The following is a 20,412-nucleotide window of genomic DNA, read 5'->3' as shown; positions in this document are numbered from 1 at the left end:
TTGAGATCCATCGGCAGGGTTAGCTGGACGTTTGAGATCCATCGGCAGGGTTAGCTGGACGTTTGAGATCCACCGGCAGGGTTAGCTGGATGTTTGAGATCCATTGGCAGGGTTAGCTGGACGTTTGAGATCCACCGGCAGGGTTAGCTGGACGTTTGAGATCCACCAGCAGGGTTAGCTGGACGTTTGAGATCCACCGGCAGGGTTAGCTGGACGTTTGAGATCCACCAGCAGGGTTAGCTGGACGTTTGAGATCCATCGGGAGGGTTAGCTGGACGTTTGAGATCCATCGGGAGGGTTAGCTGGACGTTTGAGATCCATCGGGAGGGTTAGCTGGACGTTTGAGATCCACCGGGAGGGTTAGCTGGACGTTTGAGATCCATCGGGAGGGTTAGCTGGACGTTTGAGATCCACCGGGAGGGTTAGCTGGACGTTTGAGATCCATCGGGAGGGTTAGCTGGACGTTTGAGATCCATCGGGAGGGTTAGCTGGACGTTTGAGATCCATCGGGAGGGTTAGCTGGACGTTTGAGATCCATCGGGAGGGTTAGCTGGACGTTTGAGATCCATCGGGAGGGTTAGCTGGACGTTTGAGATCCACCGGCAGGGTTAGCTGGACGTTTGAGATCCACCGGCAGGGTTAGCTGGACGTTTGAGATCCACCGGCAGGGTTAGCTGGACGTTTCTGACTGGTCTAGGAACGGTGACAATGGGCAGCCTTTCCCCGCTTAGCTCCATGGGATATGTTGTGATTTTGCCAACACAGCCAGATATGTACACAATCTTGTACTCTTAACCATTTTTAAACTGACTACCATATTTTTGGATCAAATCAGACTTTATTAGTATAATGAGCAATCCATTAATTCCACAAGTTAATTTACACGAGAGAAAATATAAACTCTAAAGAGCGACAATAGCTACAATGAATGGATGAATTACTTCCGGAATGGAAGGGTCAACGGAACTTTTGCATGAAACAACATTGGAATCAATTATCCACAGTTGCTAATAGTTACCGGTAGCTACCTGGCAGGGTTGCCATGTATGTGGTTTTTCTCGCAAATTCGACTAATTTGAAAACGGTGTTGCGGGTGAAAATGTATTCGTGGCAGGTTTTTGGGCTACTTCTAAATTGCACCTTGGCCGCCATGGTATTTTAAATAACCTATTAATTACACTGTGATCTGCTGCTACTGACTACCAGGCAGTAAGGCAAGCTGTTGATGAATAAATGAGTGAGTGGTAGGGAGGGTTGGAGGGGAGTGAGTGTGTTGAAAGAGAACTGCAGGCAGAGCAGGAAGCTGAGTGAGTGAGAGGAGGTCGTCACTAGTTTAACCTTAACCACACTGCTAACCTTATGCCTAACCCTAACCTTAACCACACTGCTAACCTTATGCCTAACCCTAACCTTAACCACACTGCTAACCTTATGCCTAACCCTAACCTTAACCACACTGCTAACCTTATGCCTAACCCTAACCTTAACCACACTGCTAACCTTATGCCTAACCCTAACCTTAAATTAAGACCAAAAGCAAATTTTTGTTTTCATTAATTGTTACGATACAGCCAATTATGACTTTGTGCTTGTGGTAACTAGTTGAAATCGTGAAAGGACGGGTGCACCTCATGATATTTCTTGCTGGGAAGAAGAAGAAAAATGGGCCTGGTTTTCAGGCCTTGTGGGCTGGTTTTGAGTGGTCATTTTTGCTAGACCTGGCAACCCTGCTACCTCAAATCAAATCAAATTGTATTTGTCACATACACGTGTTTAGCAGACGTTTAGCAGTTCCCTGTAGTTCAGTTGGTAGAGCATGGCGCTTGCAACGCCAGGGTTGTGGGTTTGTTTCCCACGGGGGGCCAGTATGAAAAATGTATGCACTCACTAACTGTAAGTGGCTCTGGATAAGAGCGTCTGCAAAATGACTAAAATGTAAAATATACCCAATACACACAAATCTAGTAAGGAATGGAATTTAAGAATATATGGGCAAGCAATGACAGAGCGGCATGGACTAAGTTACGGTAGAATATTATAGAATACAGTATATACACATGAGGGTGGTGCGTTTGGCAGACCGCACCACCCTCTGGAGAGCCCTGCGGTCCCGTGGATAGGGGGGTGCACCCTCTGTTGTCTCCTGAAGTCCACGATCATCTCCTTTGTTTTGCTGACATTGAGTGAGAGGTTATTTTCCTGGCACCACACTCCCAGAGCCCTCACCTCCTCCCTGTAGGCTGTCTCAACATTGTTGGTAATCAAGCCTACTACTGTTTTGTCGTCTGCAAACTTGATAATTGAGTTGGAGGCGTGCTTGGCCACGCAGTCATGGGTGAACAGGGAGTACAGGAGGGGGCTGAGTACGCACCCTTGTGGGGCCCCAGTGTTTAGGATCAGCGAGGTGGAGATGTTGTTTCCTACCTTCACTACCTGGGGGCGGCCCGTCAGGAAGTCCAGGACCCAGTTGCACAGGGCAGGGTTCAGACCCAGGGCCTCGAGCTTAATGATGAGCTTGGAGGGTACTATGGTGTTGAATGCTGAGCTATAGTCAATGAACAGCATTCTTACATAGGTATTCCTCTTGTCCAGATGGGATAGGGCAGTGTGCAGTGTGATGGCGATTGCATCGTCTGTGGATCTATTGGGGCGTTAAGCAATTTGAAGTGGGTCCAGGGTGACAGGTAAGGTAGAGGTGATATGATCCTTAACTAGCCTCTCAAAGCACTTCATGATGACAGAGGTGAGTGCTACAGGGCGATAGTCATTTAGTTCAGTTACCTTTGCTTTCTTGGGTACAGGAACAATGGTGGCTAGCTAGCTAGCTTTATTGGTCCAGGGAGTAGGTTAGCTAGCCTTTAGCTTTGCCGGTAAAACTCCAGCATTATCTCTAAACCAGGGGCGGTGTGTTCAATGGGGCGATATGGGCGACGCACTGCCAAACGGGAAAAGGAAGGGATTTTTTTTCTAATCAATTATATCACGGCAACAGTAGTTATCAGTGTTGTAATCTAGACGTCTGATCTGCCACAGTGCCACACTGCCACTAAATGTCCAATCAGGCTAAAGTCGTGTTCAAATGGCCCCCCCCCCCTTTTGGGGCGATTTCAGTCAGGTTGAAAATCGCCCAGAAGTCTGTCATAGACTCCCATGTAAAATCTATTTTTTTCAAATTTCAGAGCTTTCAATACAATCTCTATGGGTTTCTGAGGGCTTGCACTTACGCGCTTTCGTCATACGTAACGTAACCATGAACGTAACTAAGAAAAGAGCGGGTAGCAGCATCAATCAATTCACGTACTACTATCAAGATGGCTATAGCGTTCAGTGCAACTCGATTGTCTCTTTGAAAGAAGTTCACATCAAAGAGACAACCACAAAGTGCAGGAGCGCTTTTTTGAGTTCCTTCCCATCTCGGAATCAACCTCAGTCTCAATCGCCAGTGTGCTTTTGGAGAGACTGAACGGTCTTTTTGCCGACGACGTGAAAGTCAAACTCATTGCGCAAGCTTACGATGGAGCCAGTGTGATGAGGCGAGAGAAGGCAAAAGGTGCGTGAGCATTTCAAGAAAGGCCATTACGTGCATTGCTATGCGCATCAGCTGAATTTGATCATGCAGCAAGCTAAAAAGTAACTAGTAAACTAGTCCTCAGCATGCCTGATTTCAATGAGAAAGTCATTGACCGCTTTGCTGCATTGAAAGAGAGAAGAGAACAGTTTCAGTACAAGTAATGTAGCCTCTCTCTCTCTTTGTCCCTCCCTGTCTGTCTCTTTAACACACACACGCCCAAATCAGTTCACAGTTGATGTTGTTTAAAATAGTTATTTTTCATTTTAAAAAAAGTAAACAATTTTTTTTACAAATCTATACAATTGGCCAGAATATGGTTGTTCATATTTACAAAGCCATACAGATAGCTGTGTTTACCTTTTCTAGAAATTATTTTCAAATTCTGTTTTCAGGCAAAATGTCTATCACTGTTCATTTTCACAAATCTATACAAGAGGGCAGAATATGGAAGTCTATAAAAATGTCTTATTACCAATAACTTGCATCAATGTTTTCAGTAGCCTCTATCAAAAGCTCCTGCTTGCTCAGGTGCACATATTTCCAATTCAACCATGAGGCCTTTTTGAAGCAAGTAATGTGTATATCAGTATTGACTTATATGCTGCCCCTGTCTTCATGTTGTTGCTGGACATATCTTTTTTTAAATGTGTGTAGGTCACCTAAATCATCAGAAAAATTGCCCCCCCTGAGAATTTTTTCAGGAGCCGCCACTGCTCTAAACTATACATTCATTCTTGATCATTCAATTCCATTGCAGAAGAGGAAGGAGGAGCGTGGATGGTCCTCTGCCTTGTCGTAGCGATTAGCAAAGCTACCCTGGAGAGTGGGCTGCACCAGAGACCGTATGGGCTGTGTACAGGGAGGAAGGTGGAGATGTGCACACCCGATTAATCATTATTTATAAGGAACCATATGTCAGTGTTCGGAGGTCGTCACTAGTTACCACAGCCACAAAGTAATAAACCGTGCATATTTCTACAATTTATTTTCTTAAAATCTGATTTTAAACCTAACCGTAACCCTAACCTTAGCCACACTGCTAACCTTAGCCACACTGCTAACCTTAAATTAAGACCAAAAAGTTATTATTTTTTCATATATTTTTACGATTTAGCCAATTTGGACTTTGTGGTTGTGGTATCTAGTGGAAGCTGTGTTCAGAGGGTGGAACTAAATCAGCATTTTCCGCACTGGGACAGACATTATGTCGAAATAATGGTGGCAACTTCCTCTGGGGGGGGGTCCTTTAATGCATAATGGGGGGTCCTTTAATGCATTGTATGTATTCCGAATTATGTACTTTAGAGAGACCAGGTTGAATCTGTCTGTTGGGCTGTTTGCTTATCAGATGGGACCGTTCCTGTGTCCTGTCGTAATGTGATTAGAATCCGTGTGTGGTGAGCCTTCTGTTTTCAACAACAGTTCAAAGTCAATTGAAGTTGGTGATGAGTTCCTGCTTGGATTTGGTTAAAAGGGAAGTGAATTCTCTTTGAGAACTTGTAAACTTCTGTGTGTTTAGATGCACATAGTTTTCACTTTGTAAAATTATTCTATAAGACATGTAGAAACACGTAGGTCTTATTTAGTTGATAGACACTGTAGACTTAGAATATTTTGTAATAATCACATAACGTATCTTAGAACATGTGTAATTTAAGTAACGAGTGGTGATGCCGATACTCGCACGCTGGTTTATCCGTTTGAATGCATTATGAATCATACCATTTATTCACATAACTGGTGTGGTAGGTTGGTTGTTGATATTCAACTACAGTTAAGCGTCCCACAATAGACACAATAACATGGAGCTAATGTCTATCAATCCATCCTCTCACCATTCTCCTGACGATGATGATCTTGGGGCCCAGAGTTTTACTGATGATGAAGATGGCCATGAGACGAAGACAGAAAATGATGAAGTCGATACACAGGATGACCTTCCCTGCGTAGAACAACCTGGTGGTCAATCTGCAAGAGAAATATACAGTAGATCAGTAGTATAAGATCATCTCTCGTTCCCTACAGCGGAGTCCATCTTTAACGCTAGCTAGCGTTCCCTACAGCGGAGTCCATCTTTAACGCTAGCTAGCGTTCCCTACAGCGGAGTCCATCTTTAACGCTAGCTAGCGTTCCCTACAGCGGAGTCCATCTTTAACGCTAGCTAGCGTTCCCTACAGCGGAGTCCATATTTAACGCTAGCTAGCGTTCCCTACAGCGGAGTCCGTCTTTAACGCTAGCTAGCGTTCCCTACAGCGGAGTCCGTCTTTAACGCTAGCTAGCGTTCCCTACAGCGGAGTCCATCTTTAACGCTAGCTAGCGTTCCCTACAGCGGAGTCCATCTTTAATGCTAGCTAGCGTTCCCTACAGCGGAGTCCGTCTTTAACGCTAGCTAGCGTTCCCTACAGCGGAGTCCGTCTTTAACGCTAGCTAGCGTTCCCTACAGCGGAGTCCATCTTTAACGCTAGCTAGCGTTCCCTACAGCGGAGTCCATCTTTAACGCTAGCTAGCGTTCCCTACAGCGGAGTCCATCTTTAACGCTAGCTAGCGTTCCCTACAGCGGAGTCCATCTTTAACGCTAGCTAGCGTTAGAGGAAGAAAAAAAGGAGGAAGAGGAGGCAGCTCACCTGAAGGCCAGGCCGATGATGAAGAGCAGGATGGACAGAACGTCTAGAATGTTCCACATGTCGTTAATGTACATATCAGCCTTCTTACGGAACCCAAACCCATCTTGCTCATGGAACAGCTGTGGGCAACAAACAGCACATAGTTAATACTGTAGACACATCCATCTTCTGACTTAATACTGTAGATACATCCATCTTCTGACTTTATACTGTAGACACATCCATCTTCTAACTTTATACTAGTTTGGCCAATCTATTTTGACTTTAAGTAGAATAGAATGTGTGTGTGTGTTCGTGTGTGTGTGTGTGTGTGCGTGTGTGTGCGTGCGTGCACAGGGCAAGATGTCTCACCTGTCGGACCTCTTCACAGACCAATGAGATGAACCAGACATAGAGAAGCCCCTCCCTCCAGGAGGGCGTGGCCTGGAAGTCGATCATCAGCACCACAGAGAACAGCAGCAGGAAGCTGAAGTAGGACAAGATGTTCCAGTAGAACTTCACCTGTATGGGGAGAGGTCAACAGAGGTCAGGGGTCATGTAAGGGTTGACAACAACAGTATAAGTTCACCTGGGGAGAGGTCAACAGAGGTCATGGGTGAGGGGTTGGGTAAGGGTTTACCTGAGGAGAGGTGAAGAGGCTGACCAGCCGGGTGGAGACTGTCAATGGTTTCAGACCCAGAGGGATCCTGTCAGGGAGGGGGCAGACGGCAAGGGTGAGAAGTCAGGGGTGAGGCGTCAGGGGTGAGGCGTCAGGGGTGAGGCGTCAGGGGTGAAGCGTCAGGGGTGAAGCGTCAGGGGTGAGGCGTCAGGGGTGAGGCGTCAGGGGTGAGGCGTAAGGTAAGTGTTTATACCAGCAGAATGTAACTCAATATGCATCAGAAATGTCACCCTTTTTCCTTATAGTGCGCTACTTTTATAGGGAATAGGGTGCCATTTGGGACGTACCCTCAGTGTATAATCACACTCACTGTTCAGGAGACTTTCTCCTGGTGCAGGCCTGGCTTCCTGTTAATGACGCCATGGTGAGCAGCTCAGCACTCCTCTCTGTCTCTCTATGGATGGACTCATCACGCCTGGGGGATTAGAGAGGATATTACTCATCCAGATCCAGAACATGTCTAGAGTTTAGTAAATTATACAGTTAATTCACTTCCCTGAGTGAACAAGATGGCCGTTCAGTCTTCTACCATAGGGTTTTGCTGCCACCATGTGGTCTGCCTGAGGTTTGACGACATTCTCTCCTCTCCTCACCCAGACTCTGTCCTCCTATCTCTGGTAAACCACTACATTGCTACAGAGTTGTGGCCAGCAGTACCCACCTGAATACCAGGAAGCCAGTGTAGATGAGCGGGAAGAACAGCACAGAGCAGCACCCTCCACAGAGGGCTTAGGGGCCAGGGGCCGGGGCCAAATTAGGGGTTAGGGATCAGGGGTTAGTTACCTGAATCCCAGGGACCATATTAGGGGTTAGGGATCAGAGGTTAGTTACCTGAATCCCAGGGGCCAAATTAGGGGTTAGGGATCAGAGGTTAGTTACCTGAATCCCAGGGGCCAAATTAGGGGTTAGGGATCAGAGGTTAGTTACCTGAATCCCAGGGGCCAAATTAGGGGTTAGGGATCAGACGTTAGTTACCTGAATCCCAGGAAGCCAGTGTAGATGAGAGGGAAGAACAGCATACATAGCAGCACCCTCCACAGAGGATTGTCCACCGCCAGCTCCCCACACCAGATCTGGGTCAGGAGAGCCTGGGGGATACAGAACAGATGACTCAGGACCAGATCTGGGTCAGGAGAGCCTGGGGGATACAGAACAGACGACTCAGGACCAGATCTGGGTCAGGAGAGCCTGGGGGATACAGAACAGATGACTCAGGACCAGTTCTGGGTCAGGAGAGCCTGGGGGATATAGAACAGACGACTCAGGACCAGATCTGGGTCAGGAGAGCCTGGGGGATACAGAACAGATGACTCAGGACCAGATCTGGGTCAGGAGAGCCTGGGGGATACAGAACAGATGACTCAGGACCAAATCTGGGTCAGGATAGCCTGGGGGATACAGAACAGACGACTCAGGACCAGATCTGGGTCAGGAGAGCCTGGGGGATACAGAACAGATGACTCAGGACCAGATCTGGGTCAGGAGAGCCTGGGGGATACAGAACAGATGACTCAGGACCAGATCTGGGTCAGGAGAGCCTGGGGGATACAGAACAGACGACTCAGGACCAGATCTGGGTCAGGACAGCCTGGGGGATACAGAACAGACGACTCAGGACCAGATCTGGGTCAGGAGAGCCTGGGGGATACAGAACAGATGACTCAGGACCAGTTCTGGGTCAGGAGAGCCTGGGGGATATAGAACAGACGACTCAGGACCAGATCTGGGTCAGGAGAGCCTGGGGGATACAGAACAGATGACTCAGGACCAGATCTGGGTCAGGAGAGCCTGGGGGATACAGAACAGATGACTCAGGACCAAATCTGGGTCAGGATAGCCTGGGGGATACAGAACAGACGACTCAGGACCAGATCTGGGTCAGGAGAGCCTGGGGGATACAGAACAGATGACTCAGGACCAGATCTGGGTCAGGAGAGCCTGGGGGATACAGAACAGATGACTCAGGACCAGATCTGGGTCAGGAGAGCCTGGGGGATACAGAACAGACGACTCAGGACCAGATCTGGGTCAGGACAGCCTGGGGGATACAGAACAGACGACTCAGGACCAGATCTGGGTCAGGAGAGCCTGGGGGATACAGAACAGATGACTCAGGACCAATCACACACAGGGCTACACAACACACATAAGGGAACACCTGCTTTAGCAATAGTTTAATCCACTACTTTAATAAAATGCCACAAGACCAAAGGCAGTGTAGGGAAAATATTTGCGAGAAGTGTGATTCATTAAATATAGTTCAAAAGTGTTATGATAATATAACTGGAGTTACCTGAACCCCAGAATGACCTTTGACCTACCTGAACTCCAGAGTGACCTTTGACCTACCTGAACCCCAGAATTACCTTTGACCTACCTGAACCCCAGAATTACCTTTGACCTACCTGAACCCCAGAGTGACCTTTGACCTACCTGAACCCCAGAATTACCTTTGACCTACCTGAACCCCAGAATTACCTTTGACCTACCTGAACCCCAGAGTGACCTTTGACCTACCTGAACCCCAGAATTACCTTTGACCTACCTGAACCCCAGAATTACCTTTGACCGACCTGAACCCCAGAGTGACCTTTGACCTACCTGAACCCCTGAATGACCTTTGACCTACCTGAACCCCAGAGTGAGCAACGAAGCTCTTGTCATCAGCCTCCAGAGCCAGCCTCAGACAAGTGGTTTGACCCCAGGATGAAGAGATCCGGATCAGCAGCCTCTGGGCACGCTCCTCATCACAGCAATGGCACTCACTGAAAACACCTGAGACAACACACACACACAGGACATACACTGAAAACACCTGAGACAACACACACACACAGGACATACACTGAAAACACCTGAGACAACACACACACACAGGACATACACTGAAAACACCTGAGACAACACACACACACAGGACATACACTGAAAACACCTGAGACAACACACACACACAGGACATACACTGAAAACACCTGAGACAACACACACACACAGGACATACACTGAAAACACCTGAGACAACACACACACACAGGACATACACTGAAAACACCTGAGACAACACACACACACAGGACATACACTGAAAACACCTGAGACAACACACACACACAGGACATACACTGAAAACACCTGAGACAACACACACACAGGACATACACTGAAAACACCTGAGACAACACACACACACAGGACATACACTGAAAACACCTGAGACAACACACACACACAGGACATACACTGAAAACACCTGAGACAACACACACACACAGGACATACACTGAAAACACCTGAGACAACACACACACACAGGACATACACTGAAAACACCTGAGACAACACACACACACAGGACATACACTGAAAACACCTGAGACAACACACACACACAGGACATACACTGAACACACCTGACAGACAGGACAAGACCACTCACTGAACACACCTAAGAGAGACAGGACTTGGTCACTCAGTCTCACCACAGGATCACATGACTGACAGATGGGAGACTAATTTGTAAAATAACGTTCATTTCCAGTGCTTGACTTGGACTGAAATAGATGCCGGTACTCATTTTTGGTGCCGGTACAATTTATATTTAGGTGCAGGGCCCGGTTGCATAAAACATCTTAAGTTTCCCTTAAGGGTTTCCCTTAAGGAATAATTTCCCCTTACCTAAGGGAATTGTTTAAGGGTGTTGCATAGAGCCCCTCTAACCTTTCCTTAGTTTGAAGGCATGTACAGTTACCATGGAGACAACCTGATTCACTGACTGAACATCTCTCAACAAAGAGATCACAAAATAGAACTTCTACCTTCAAGACAGGAGAAACAAATTGATTCAGAAGATGGCGGCAGGTAGCTTAGTGGTTAAGAGCATTGTGCCAGTAACCGAAAGGTTGCTGGTTCTAATCCCCGAGCCGACTAGGTGAAAAATCTGTCGATGTGCCCTTGAGCAAGGCACTTAACCCTAATTGCTCCTGTAAGTCGCTCTGGATAAGAGCATCTGCTAAATGACTAAAATGTAAGATAGCTACTTGTTTCTATTACTTTCTAGCACATCCAGTTAACTTACAGAGTAGGTACCTAGCTAGTCAGCTAGCTTTGTAGCCATGGATTGTGCACCTTCCATTGTTTAGCTACATAGCTAGCTGGTGGATGTTTTCCTTTTGAAACCAGGGCAGAGGAAATGGAGGAGTAATTGCTGCTGGGTCAGGTTGTCTGCCCCTCGTGTCTGCCATGTCCGTAAGCTAGCTATCTCCACTAACCATTTGCCAAGTGTTGGCCATAGGCTCAGTTAGCTAGCTAGCTAGCTATCACAACGCCTCCGCACTGACGGAAAACACGTCAGTGTAGGCCAATGTACCGATGGTTAATAAGGACAGTATGTCTGAGTGTGTAGGCCACTGTACCGATAGTTAATAAGGACAGTATGTGTTAGTGTGTAGGCCACTGTACCGATGGTTAATAAGGACAGTATGTCTGAGTGTGTAGGCCACTGTACCGATGGTTAATAAGGACAGTATGTGTTAGTGTGTAGGCCACTGTACCGATGGTTAATAAGGACAGTATGTGTTAGTGTGTAGGCCACTGTACCGATGGTTAATAAGGACAGTATGTGTTAGTGTGTAGGCCACTGTACCGATGGTTGATAAGGACAGTATGTGTTAGTGTGTAGGCCACTGTACCGATGGTTAATGAGGACAGTATGTGTTAGTGTGTAGGCCACTGTACCGATGGTTAATAAGGACAGTATGTCTGAGTGTGTAGGCCACTGTACCGATGGTTAATAAGGACAGTATGTGTTAGTGTGTAGGCCACTGTACCGATGGTTAATAAGGACAGTATGTGTGAGTGTGTAGGCCACTGTACCGATGGTTAATAAGGACAGTATGTGTTAGTGTGTAGGCTACTGTACCGATGGTTAATAAGGACAGTATGTCTGAGTGTGTAGGCCACTGTACCGATGGTTAATAAGGACAGTATGTGTTAGTGTGTAGGCCACTGTACCGATGGTTAATAAGGACAGTATGTGTTAGTGTGTAGGCCACTGTACCGATGGTTAATAAGGACAGTATGTCTGAGTGTGTAGGCCACTGTACCGATGGTTAATAAGGACAGTATGTGTTAGTGTGTAGGCCACTGTACCGATGGTTAATAAGGACAGTATGTCTGAGTGTGTAGGCCACTGTACCGATGGTTAATAAGGACAGTATGTGTTAGTGTGTAGGCCACTGTACCGATGGTTAATAAGGACAGTATGTCTGAGTGTGTAGGCTACTGTACCGATGGTTAATAAGGACAGTATGTGTTAGTGTGTAGGCCACTGTACCGATGGTTAATAAGGACAGTATGTGTGAGTGTGTAGGCCACTGTACCGATGGTTGATAAGGACAGTATGTGTTAGTGTGTAGGCCACTGTACCGATGGTTAATAAGGACAGTATGTGTTAGTGTGTAGGCCACTGTACCGATGGTTAATAAGGACAGTATGTGTTAGTGTGTAGGCCACTGTACCGATGGTTAATAAGGACAGTATGTGTTAGTGTGTAGGCCACTGTACCGATGGTTAATAAGGACAGTATGTGTTAGTGTGTAGGCCACTGTACCGATGGTTAATAAGGACAGTATGTGTTAGTGTGTAGGCCACTGTACCGATGGTTAATAAGGACAGTATGTGTTAGTGTGTAGGCCACTGTACCGATGGTTAATAAGGACAGTATGTCTGAGTGTGTAGGCCACTGTACCGATGGTTAATAAGGACAGAATGTCTGAGTGTGTAGGCCACTGTACCGATGGTTAATAAGGACAGTATGTCTGAGTGTGTAGGCCACTGTACCGATGGTTAATAAGGACAGTATGTCTGAGTGTGTAGGCCACTGTACCGATGGTTAATAAGGACAGTATGTGTTAGTGTGTAGGCCACTGTACCGATGGTTAATAAGGACAGTATGTGTTAGTGTGTAGGCCACTGTACCGATGGTTAATAAGGACAGTATGTGTTAGTGTGTAGGCCACTGTACCGATGGTTAATAAGGACAGTATGTCTGAGTGTGTAGGCCACTGTACCGATGGTTAATAAGGACAGTATGTGTTAGTGTGTAGGCCACTGTACCGATGGTTAATAAGGACAGTATGTCTGAGTGTGTAGGCCACTGTACCGATGGTTAATAAGGACAGTATGTGTTAGTGTGTAGGCCACTGTACCGATGGTTAATAAGGACAGTATGTCTGAGTGTGTAGGCCACTGTACCGATGGTTAATAAGGACAGTATGTCTGAGTGTGTAGGCCACTGTACCGATGGTTAATAAGGACAGTATGTGTTAGTGTGTAGGCTACTGTACCGATGGTTAATAAGGACAGTATGTGTTAGTGTGTAGGCCACTGTACCGATGGTTAATAAGGACAGTATGTCTGAGTGTGTAGGCAACTGTACCGATGGTTAATAAGGACAGTATGTGTTAGTGTGTAGGCCACTGTACCGATGGTTAATAAGGACAGTATGTCTGAGTGTGTAGGCTACTGTACCGATGGTTAATAAGGACAGTATGTGTTAGTGTGTAGGCCACTGTACCGATGGTTAATAAGGACAGTATGTGTTAGTGTGTAGGCCACTGTACCGATGGTTAATAAGGACAGTATGTGTTAGTGTGTAGGCCACTGTACCGATGGTTAATAAGGACAGTATGTGTTAGTGTGTAGGCCACTGTACCGATGGTTAATAAGGACAGTATGTGTTAGTGTGTAGGCCACTGTACTGATGGTTAATAAGGACAGTATGTCTGAGTGTGTAGGCCACTGTACCGATGGTTAATAAGGACAGTATGTGTTAGTGTGTAGGCTACTGTACCGATGGTTAATAAGGACAGTATGTGTTAGTGTGTAGGCCACTGTACCGATGGTTAATAAGGACAGTATGTGTTAGTGTGTAGGCCACTGTACCGATGGTTAATAAGGACAGTATGTCTGAGTGTGTAGGCCACTGTACCGATGGTTAATAAGGACAGTATGTGTTAGTGTGTAGGCCACTGTACCGATGGTTGATAAGGACAGTATGTCTGAGTGTGTAGGCCACTGTACCGATGGTTAATAAGGACAGTATGTCTGAGTGTGTAGGCTACTGTACCGATGGTTAATAAGGACAGTATGTGTTAGTGTGTAGGCCACTGTACCGATGGTTAATAAGGACAGTATGTGTTAGTGTGTAGGCCACTGTACCGATGGTTAATAAGGACAGTATGTGTTAGTGTGTAGGCCACTGTACCGATGGTTAATAAGGACAGTATGTCTGAGTGTGTAGGCCACTGTACCGATGGTTGATAAGGACAGTATGTGTTAGTGTGTAGGCCACTGTACCGATGGTTAATAAGGACAGTATGTGTTAGTGTGTAGGCCACTGTACCGATGGTTAATAAGGACAGTATGTGTTAGTGTGTAGGCCACTGTACCGATGGTTGATAAGGACAGTATGTCTGAGTGTGTAGGCCATTGTACCGATGGTTAATAAGGACAGTATGTGTTAGTGTGTAGGCCACTGTACCGATGGTTAATAAGGACAGTATGTGTTAGTGTGTAGGCCACTGTACCGATGGTTAATAAGGACAGTATGTGTTAGTGTGTAGGCCACTGTACCGATGGTTAATAAGGACAGTATGTGTTAGTGTGTAGGCCACTGTACCGATGGTTAATAAGGACAGTATGTCTGAGTGTGTAGGCCACTGTACCGATGGTTGATAAGGACAGTATGTGTTAGTGTGTAGGCCACTGTACCGATGGTTGATAAGGACAGTATGTGTTAGTGTGTAGGCCACTGTACCGATGGTTAATAAGGACAGTATGTGTTAGTGTGTAGGCCACTGTACCAATGGTTAATAAGGACAGTATGTGTTAGTGTGTAGGCCACTGTACCGATGGTTAATAAGGACAGTATGTGTTAGTGTGTAGGCCACTGTACCGATGGTTAATAAGGACAGTATGTCTGAGTGTGTAGGCCACTGTACCGATGGTTAATAAGGACAGTATGTGTTAGTGTGTAGGCCACTGTACCGATGGTTAATAAGGACAGTATGTCTGAGTGTGTAGGCCACTGTACCGATGGTTAATAAGGACAGTATGTCTGAGTGTGTAGGCCACTGTACCGATGGTTAATAAGGACAGTATGTCTGAGTGTGTAGGCCACTGTACCGATGGTTAATAAGGACAGTATGTGTTAGTGTGTAGGCCACTGTACCGATGGTTAATAAGGACAGTATGTCTGAGTGTGTAGGCCACTGTACCGATGGTTAATAAGGACAGTATGTGTTAGTGTGTAGGCCACTGTACCGATGGTTAATAAGGACAGTATGTCTGAGTGTGTAGGCCACTGTACCGATGGTTAATAAGGACAGTATGTCTGAGTGTGTAGGCCACTGTACCGATGGTTAATAAGGACAGTATGTGTTAGTGTGTAGGCTACTGTACCGATGGTTAATAAGGACAGTATGTGTTAGTGTGTAGGCCACTGTACCGATGGTTAATAAGGACAGTATGTGTTAGTGTGTAGGCCACTGTACCGATGGTTAATAAGGACAGTATGTGTTAGTGTGTAGGCCACTGTACCGATGGTTAATAAGGAGAGTATGTCTGAGTGTGTAGGCCACTGTACCGATGGTTAATAAGGACAGTATGTCTGAGTGTGTAGGCCACTGTACCGATGGTTAATAAGGACAGTATGTCTGAGTGTGTAGGCCACTGTACCGATGGTTAATAGGGACAGTATGTCTGAGTGCGTAGGCCACTGTACCGATGCTTAATAAGGACAGTATGTGTTAGTGTGTAGGCCACTGTACCGATGGTTAATAAGGACAGTATGTGTTAGTGTGTAGGCCACTGTACCGATGGTTAATAAGGACAGTATGTCTGAGTGTGTAGGCCACTGTACCGATGGTTAATAAGGACAGTATGTGTTAGTGTGTAGGCCACTGTACCGATGGTTAATAAGGACAGTATGTGTTAGTGTGTAGGCCACTGTACCGATGGTTAATAAGGACAGTATGTCTGAGTGTGTAGGCCACTGTACCGATGGTTAATAAGGACAGTATGTCTGAGTGTGTAGGCCACTGTACCGATAGTTAATAAGGACAGTATGTGTTAGTGTGTAGGCCACTGTACCGATGGTTAATAAGGACAGTATGTGTTAGTGTGTAGGCCACTGTACCGATGGTTAATAAGGAAAGTATGTGTTAGTGTGTAGGCCACTGTACCGATGGTTAATAAGGACAGTATGTGTTAGTGTGTAGGCCACTGTACCGATGGTTAATAAGGACAGTATGTGTTAGTGTGTAGGCCACTGTACCGATGGTTAATAAGGACAGTATGTCTGAGTGTGTAGGCCACTGTACCGTTGGTTAATAAGGACAGCATGTGTTAGTGTGTAGGCCACTGTACCGATGGTTAATAAGGACAGTATGTGTTAGTGTGTAGGCCACTGTACCGATGGTTAATAAGGACAGTATGTCTGAGTGTGTAGGCCACTGTACCGATGGTTAATAAGGACAGTATGTCTGAGTGTGTAGGCCACTGTACCGATGGTTAATAGGGACAGTATGTCTGAGTGCGTAGGCCACTGTACCGATGGTTAATAAGGACAGTATGTGTTAGTGTGTAGGCCACTGTACCGATGGTTAATAAGGACAGTATGTGTTAGTGTGTAGGCCACTGTACCGATGGTTAATAAGGACAGTATGTCTGAGTGTGTAGGCCACTGTACCGATGGTTAATAAGGACAGTATGTGTTAGTGTGTAGGCCACTGTACCGATGGTTAATAAGGACAGTATGTGTTAGTGTGTAGGCCACTGTACCGATGGTTAATAAGGACAGTATGTCTGAGTGTGTAGGCCACTGTACCGATGGTTAATAAGGACAGTATGTCTGAGTGTGTAGGCCACTGTACCGATAGTTAATAAGGACAGTATGTGTTAGTGTGTAGGCCACTGTACCGATGGTTAATAAGGACAGTATGTGTTAGTGTGTAGGCCACTGTACCGATGGTTAATAAGGAAAGTATGTGTTAGTGTGTAGGCCACTGTACCGATGGTTAATAAGGACAGTATGTGTTAGTGTGTAGGCCACTGTACCGATGGTTAATAAGGACAGTATGTGTTAGTGTGTAGGCCACTGTACCGATGGTTAATAAGGACAGTATGTGTTAGTGTGTAGGCCACTGTACCGATGGTTAATAAGGACAGTATGTGTTAGTGTGTAGGCCACTGTACCGATGGTTAATAAGGACAGTATGTGTTAGTGTGTAGGCCACTGTACCGATGGTTAATAAGGACAGTATGTCTGAGTGTGTAGGCCACTGTACCGATGGTTAATAAGGACAGTATGTGTTAGTGTGTAGGCCACTGTACCGATGGTTAATGAGGACAGTATGTGTTAGTGTGTAGGCCACTGTACCGATGGTTAATAAGGACAGTATGTGTTAGTGTGTAGGCCACTGTACCGATGGTTAATAAGGACAGTATGTCTGAGTTTGTAGGCCACTGTACCGATGGTTAATAAGGACAGTATGTGTTAGTGTGTAGGCCACTGTACCGATGGTTAATAAGGACAGTATGTGTTAGTGTGTAGGCCACTGTACCGATGGTTAATAAGGACAGTATGTGTTAGTGTGTAGGCCACTGTACCGATGGTTGATAAGGACAGTATGTCTGAGTGTGTAGGCCACTGTACTGATGGTTAATAAGGACAGTATATCTGAGTGTGTAGGCCACTGTACCGATGGTTAATAAGGACAGTATGTGTTAGTGTGTAGGCCACTGTACCGATGGTTAATAAGGACAGTATGTCTGAGTGTGTAGGCCACTGTACCGATGGTTAATAAGGACAGTATGTATTAGTGTGTAGGCCACTGTACCGATGGTTAATAAGGACAGTATGTCTGAGTGTGTAGGCCACTGTACCGATGGTTAATAAGGACAGTATGTCTGAGTGTGTAGGCTACTGTACCGATGGTTGATAAGGACAGTATGTGTGAGTGTGTAGGCCACTGTACCGATGGTTAATAAGGACAGTATGTGTTAGTGTGTAGGCCACTGTACCGATGGTTAATAAGGACAGTATGTCTGAGTGTGTAGGCTACTGTACCGATGGTTAATAAGGACATTACGTCTGAGTGTGTAGGCCACTGTACTGATGGTTAATAAGGACAGTATGTCTGAGTGTGTAGGCCACTGTACCGATGGTTAATAAGGACAGTATGTGTTAGTGTGTAGGCCACTGTACCGATGGTTAATAAGGAGAGTATGTCTGAGTGTGTAGGCCACTGTACCGATGGTTAATAAGGACAGTATGTGTTAGTGTGTAGGCCACTGTACCGATGGTTAATAAGGACAGTATGTGTTAGTGTGTAGGCCACTGTACCGATGGTTAATAAGGACAGTATGTCTGAGTGTGTAGGCCACTGTACCGATGGTTAATAAGGACAGTATGTGTTAGTGTGTAGGCCACTGTACCGATGGTTAATAAGGACAGTATGTCTGAGTGTGTAGGCCACTGTACCGATGGTTAATAAGGACAGTATGTCTGAGTGTGTAGGCCACTGTACCGATGGTTAATAAGGACAGTATGTGTTAGTGTGTAGGCCACTGTACCGATGGTTAATAAGGACAGTATGTGTTAGTGTGTAGGCCACTGTACCGATGGTTAATAAGGACAGTATGTCTGAGTGTGTAGGCCACTGTACCGATGGTTAATAAGGACAGTATGTCTGAGTGTGTAGGCCACTGTACCGATGGTTAATAAGGACAGTATGTCTGAGTGTGTAGGCCACTGTACCGATGGTTAATAAGGACAGTATGTGTTAGTGTGTAGGCCACTGTACCGATGGTTAATAAGGACAGTATGTGTTAGTGTGTAGGCCACTGTACCGATGGTTAATAAGGACAGTATGTCTGAGTGTGTAGGCCACTGTACCGATGGTTAATAAGGACAGTATGTGTTAGTGTGTAGGCCACTGTACCGATGGTTAATAAGGACAGTATGTGTTAGTGTGTAGGCCACTGTACCGATGGTTAATAAGGACAGTATGTCTGAGTGTGTAGGCCACTGTACCGATGGTTAATAAGGACAGTATGTCTGAGTGTGTAGGCCACTGTACCGATGGTTAATAAGGACAGTATGTCTGAGTGTGTAGGCCACTGTACCGATGGTTAATAAGGACAGTATGTGTTAGTGTGTAGGCCACTGTACCGATGGTTAATAAGGACAGTATGTCTGAGTGTGTAGGCCACTGTACCGATGGTTAATAAGGACAGTATGTCTGAGTGTGTAGGCCACTGTACCGATGGTTAATAAGGACAGTATGTCTGAGTGTGTAGGCCACTGTACCGATAGTTAATAAGGACAGTATGTGTTAGTGTGTAGGCCACTGTACCGATGGTTAATAAGGACAGTATGTGTTAGTGTGTAGGCCACTGTACCGATGGTTAATAAGGACAGTATGTCTGAGTGTGTAGGCCACTGTACCGATGGTTAATAAGGACAGTATGTCTGAGTGTGTAGGCCACTGTACCGATGGTTAATAAGGACAGTATGTCTGAGTGTGTAGGCCACTGTACCGATAGTTAATAAGGACAGTATGTGTTAGTGTGTAGGCCACTGTACCGATGGTTAATAAGGACAGTATGTGTTAGTGTGTAGGCCACTGTACCGATGGTTAATAAGGACAGTATGTGTTAGTGTGTAGGCCACTGTACCGATGGTTAATAAGGACAGTATGTGTTAGAGTGTAGGCCACTGTACCGATGGTTAATAAGGACAGTATGTGTTAGTGTGTAGGCCACTGTACCGATGGTTAATAAGGACAGTATGTCTGAGTGTGTAGGCCACTGTACCGATGGTTAATAAGGACAGTATGTGTTAGTGTGTAGGCCACTGTACCGATGGTTAATGAGGACAGTATGTGTTAGTGTGTAGGCCACTGTACCGATGGTTAATAAGGACAGTATGTGTTAGTGTGTAGGCCACTGTACCGATGGTTAATAAGGACAGTATGTCTGAGTTTGTAGGCCACTGTACCGATGGTTAATAAGGACAGTATGTGTTAGTGTGTAGGCCACTGTACCGATGGTTAATAAGGACAGTATGTGTTAGTGTGTAGGCCACTGTACCGATGGTTAATAAGGACAGTATGTGTTAGTGTGTAGGCTACTGTACCGATGGTTAATAAGGACAGTATGTGTTAGTGTGTAGGCCACTGTACCGATGGTTAATAAGGACAGTATGTCTGAGTGTGTAGGCCACTGTACCGATAGTTAATAAGGACAGTATGTGTTAGTGTGTAGGCCACTGTACCGATGGTTAATAAGGACAGTATGTGTTAGTGTGTAAGCCACTGTACCGATGGTTAATAAGGACAGTATGTGTTAGTGTGTAGGCCACTGTACCGATGGTTAATAAGGACAGTATGTCTGAGTGTGTAGGCCACTGTACCGATGGTTAATAAGGACAGTATGTGTTAGTGTGTAGGCCACTGTACCGATGGTTAATAAGGACAGTATGTGTTAGTGTGTAG

At 45.8% G+C, this 20,412-nt stretch overlaps 1 protein-coding gene across 1 annotated transcript in view; it reads right to left on the bottom strand.

The window, feature by feature from the left end:
- trpm2 (transient receptor potential cation channel, subfamily M, member 2) overlaps positions 1-20,412 on the bottom strand; it is a gene marked incomplete at both ends in the record, with an annotated part of 163,926 nt that overhangs the window by 45,221 nt on the left and 98,293 nt on the right. The window contains 7 exons of the mRNA XM_084191567.1: positions 5,407-5,539; positions 6,196-6,314; positions 6,547-6,696; positions 6,815-6,881; positions 7,164-7,268; positions 7,829-7,941; positions 9,483-9,628. Coding sequence (XP_084047693.1) covers positions 5,407-5,539; positions 6,196-6,314; positions 6,547-6,696; positions 6,815-6,881; positions 7,164-7,268; positions 7,829-7,941; positions 9,483-9,628 — 833 coding nt within the window. The remainder of the gene's footprint in view (positions 1-5,406; positions 5,540-6,195; positions 6,315-6,546; positions 6,697-6,814; positions 6,882-7,163; positions 7,269-7,828; positions 7,942-9,482; positions 9,629-20,412) is intronic.

The sequence above is a fragment of the Coregonus lavaretus genome, assembly GCF_964263955.1.
Source record: "Coregonus lavaretus genome assembly, contig: HAP1_SCAFFOLD_261, whole genome shotgun sequence".
NCBI lineage: Eukaryota > Metazoa > Chordata > Actinopteri > Salmoniformes > Salmonidae > Coregonus > Coregonus lavaretus.
The sequence above is the reverse complement of the archived record's forward strand: the minus strand, read 5'-3'. Positions and strand labels throughout refer to the sequence as shown.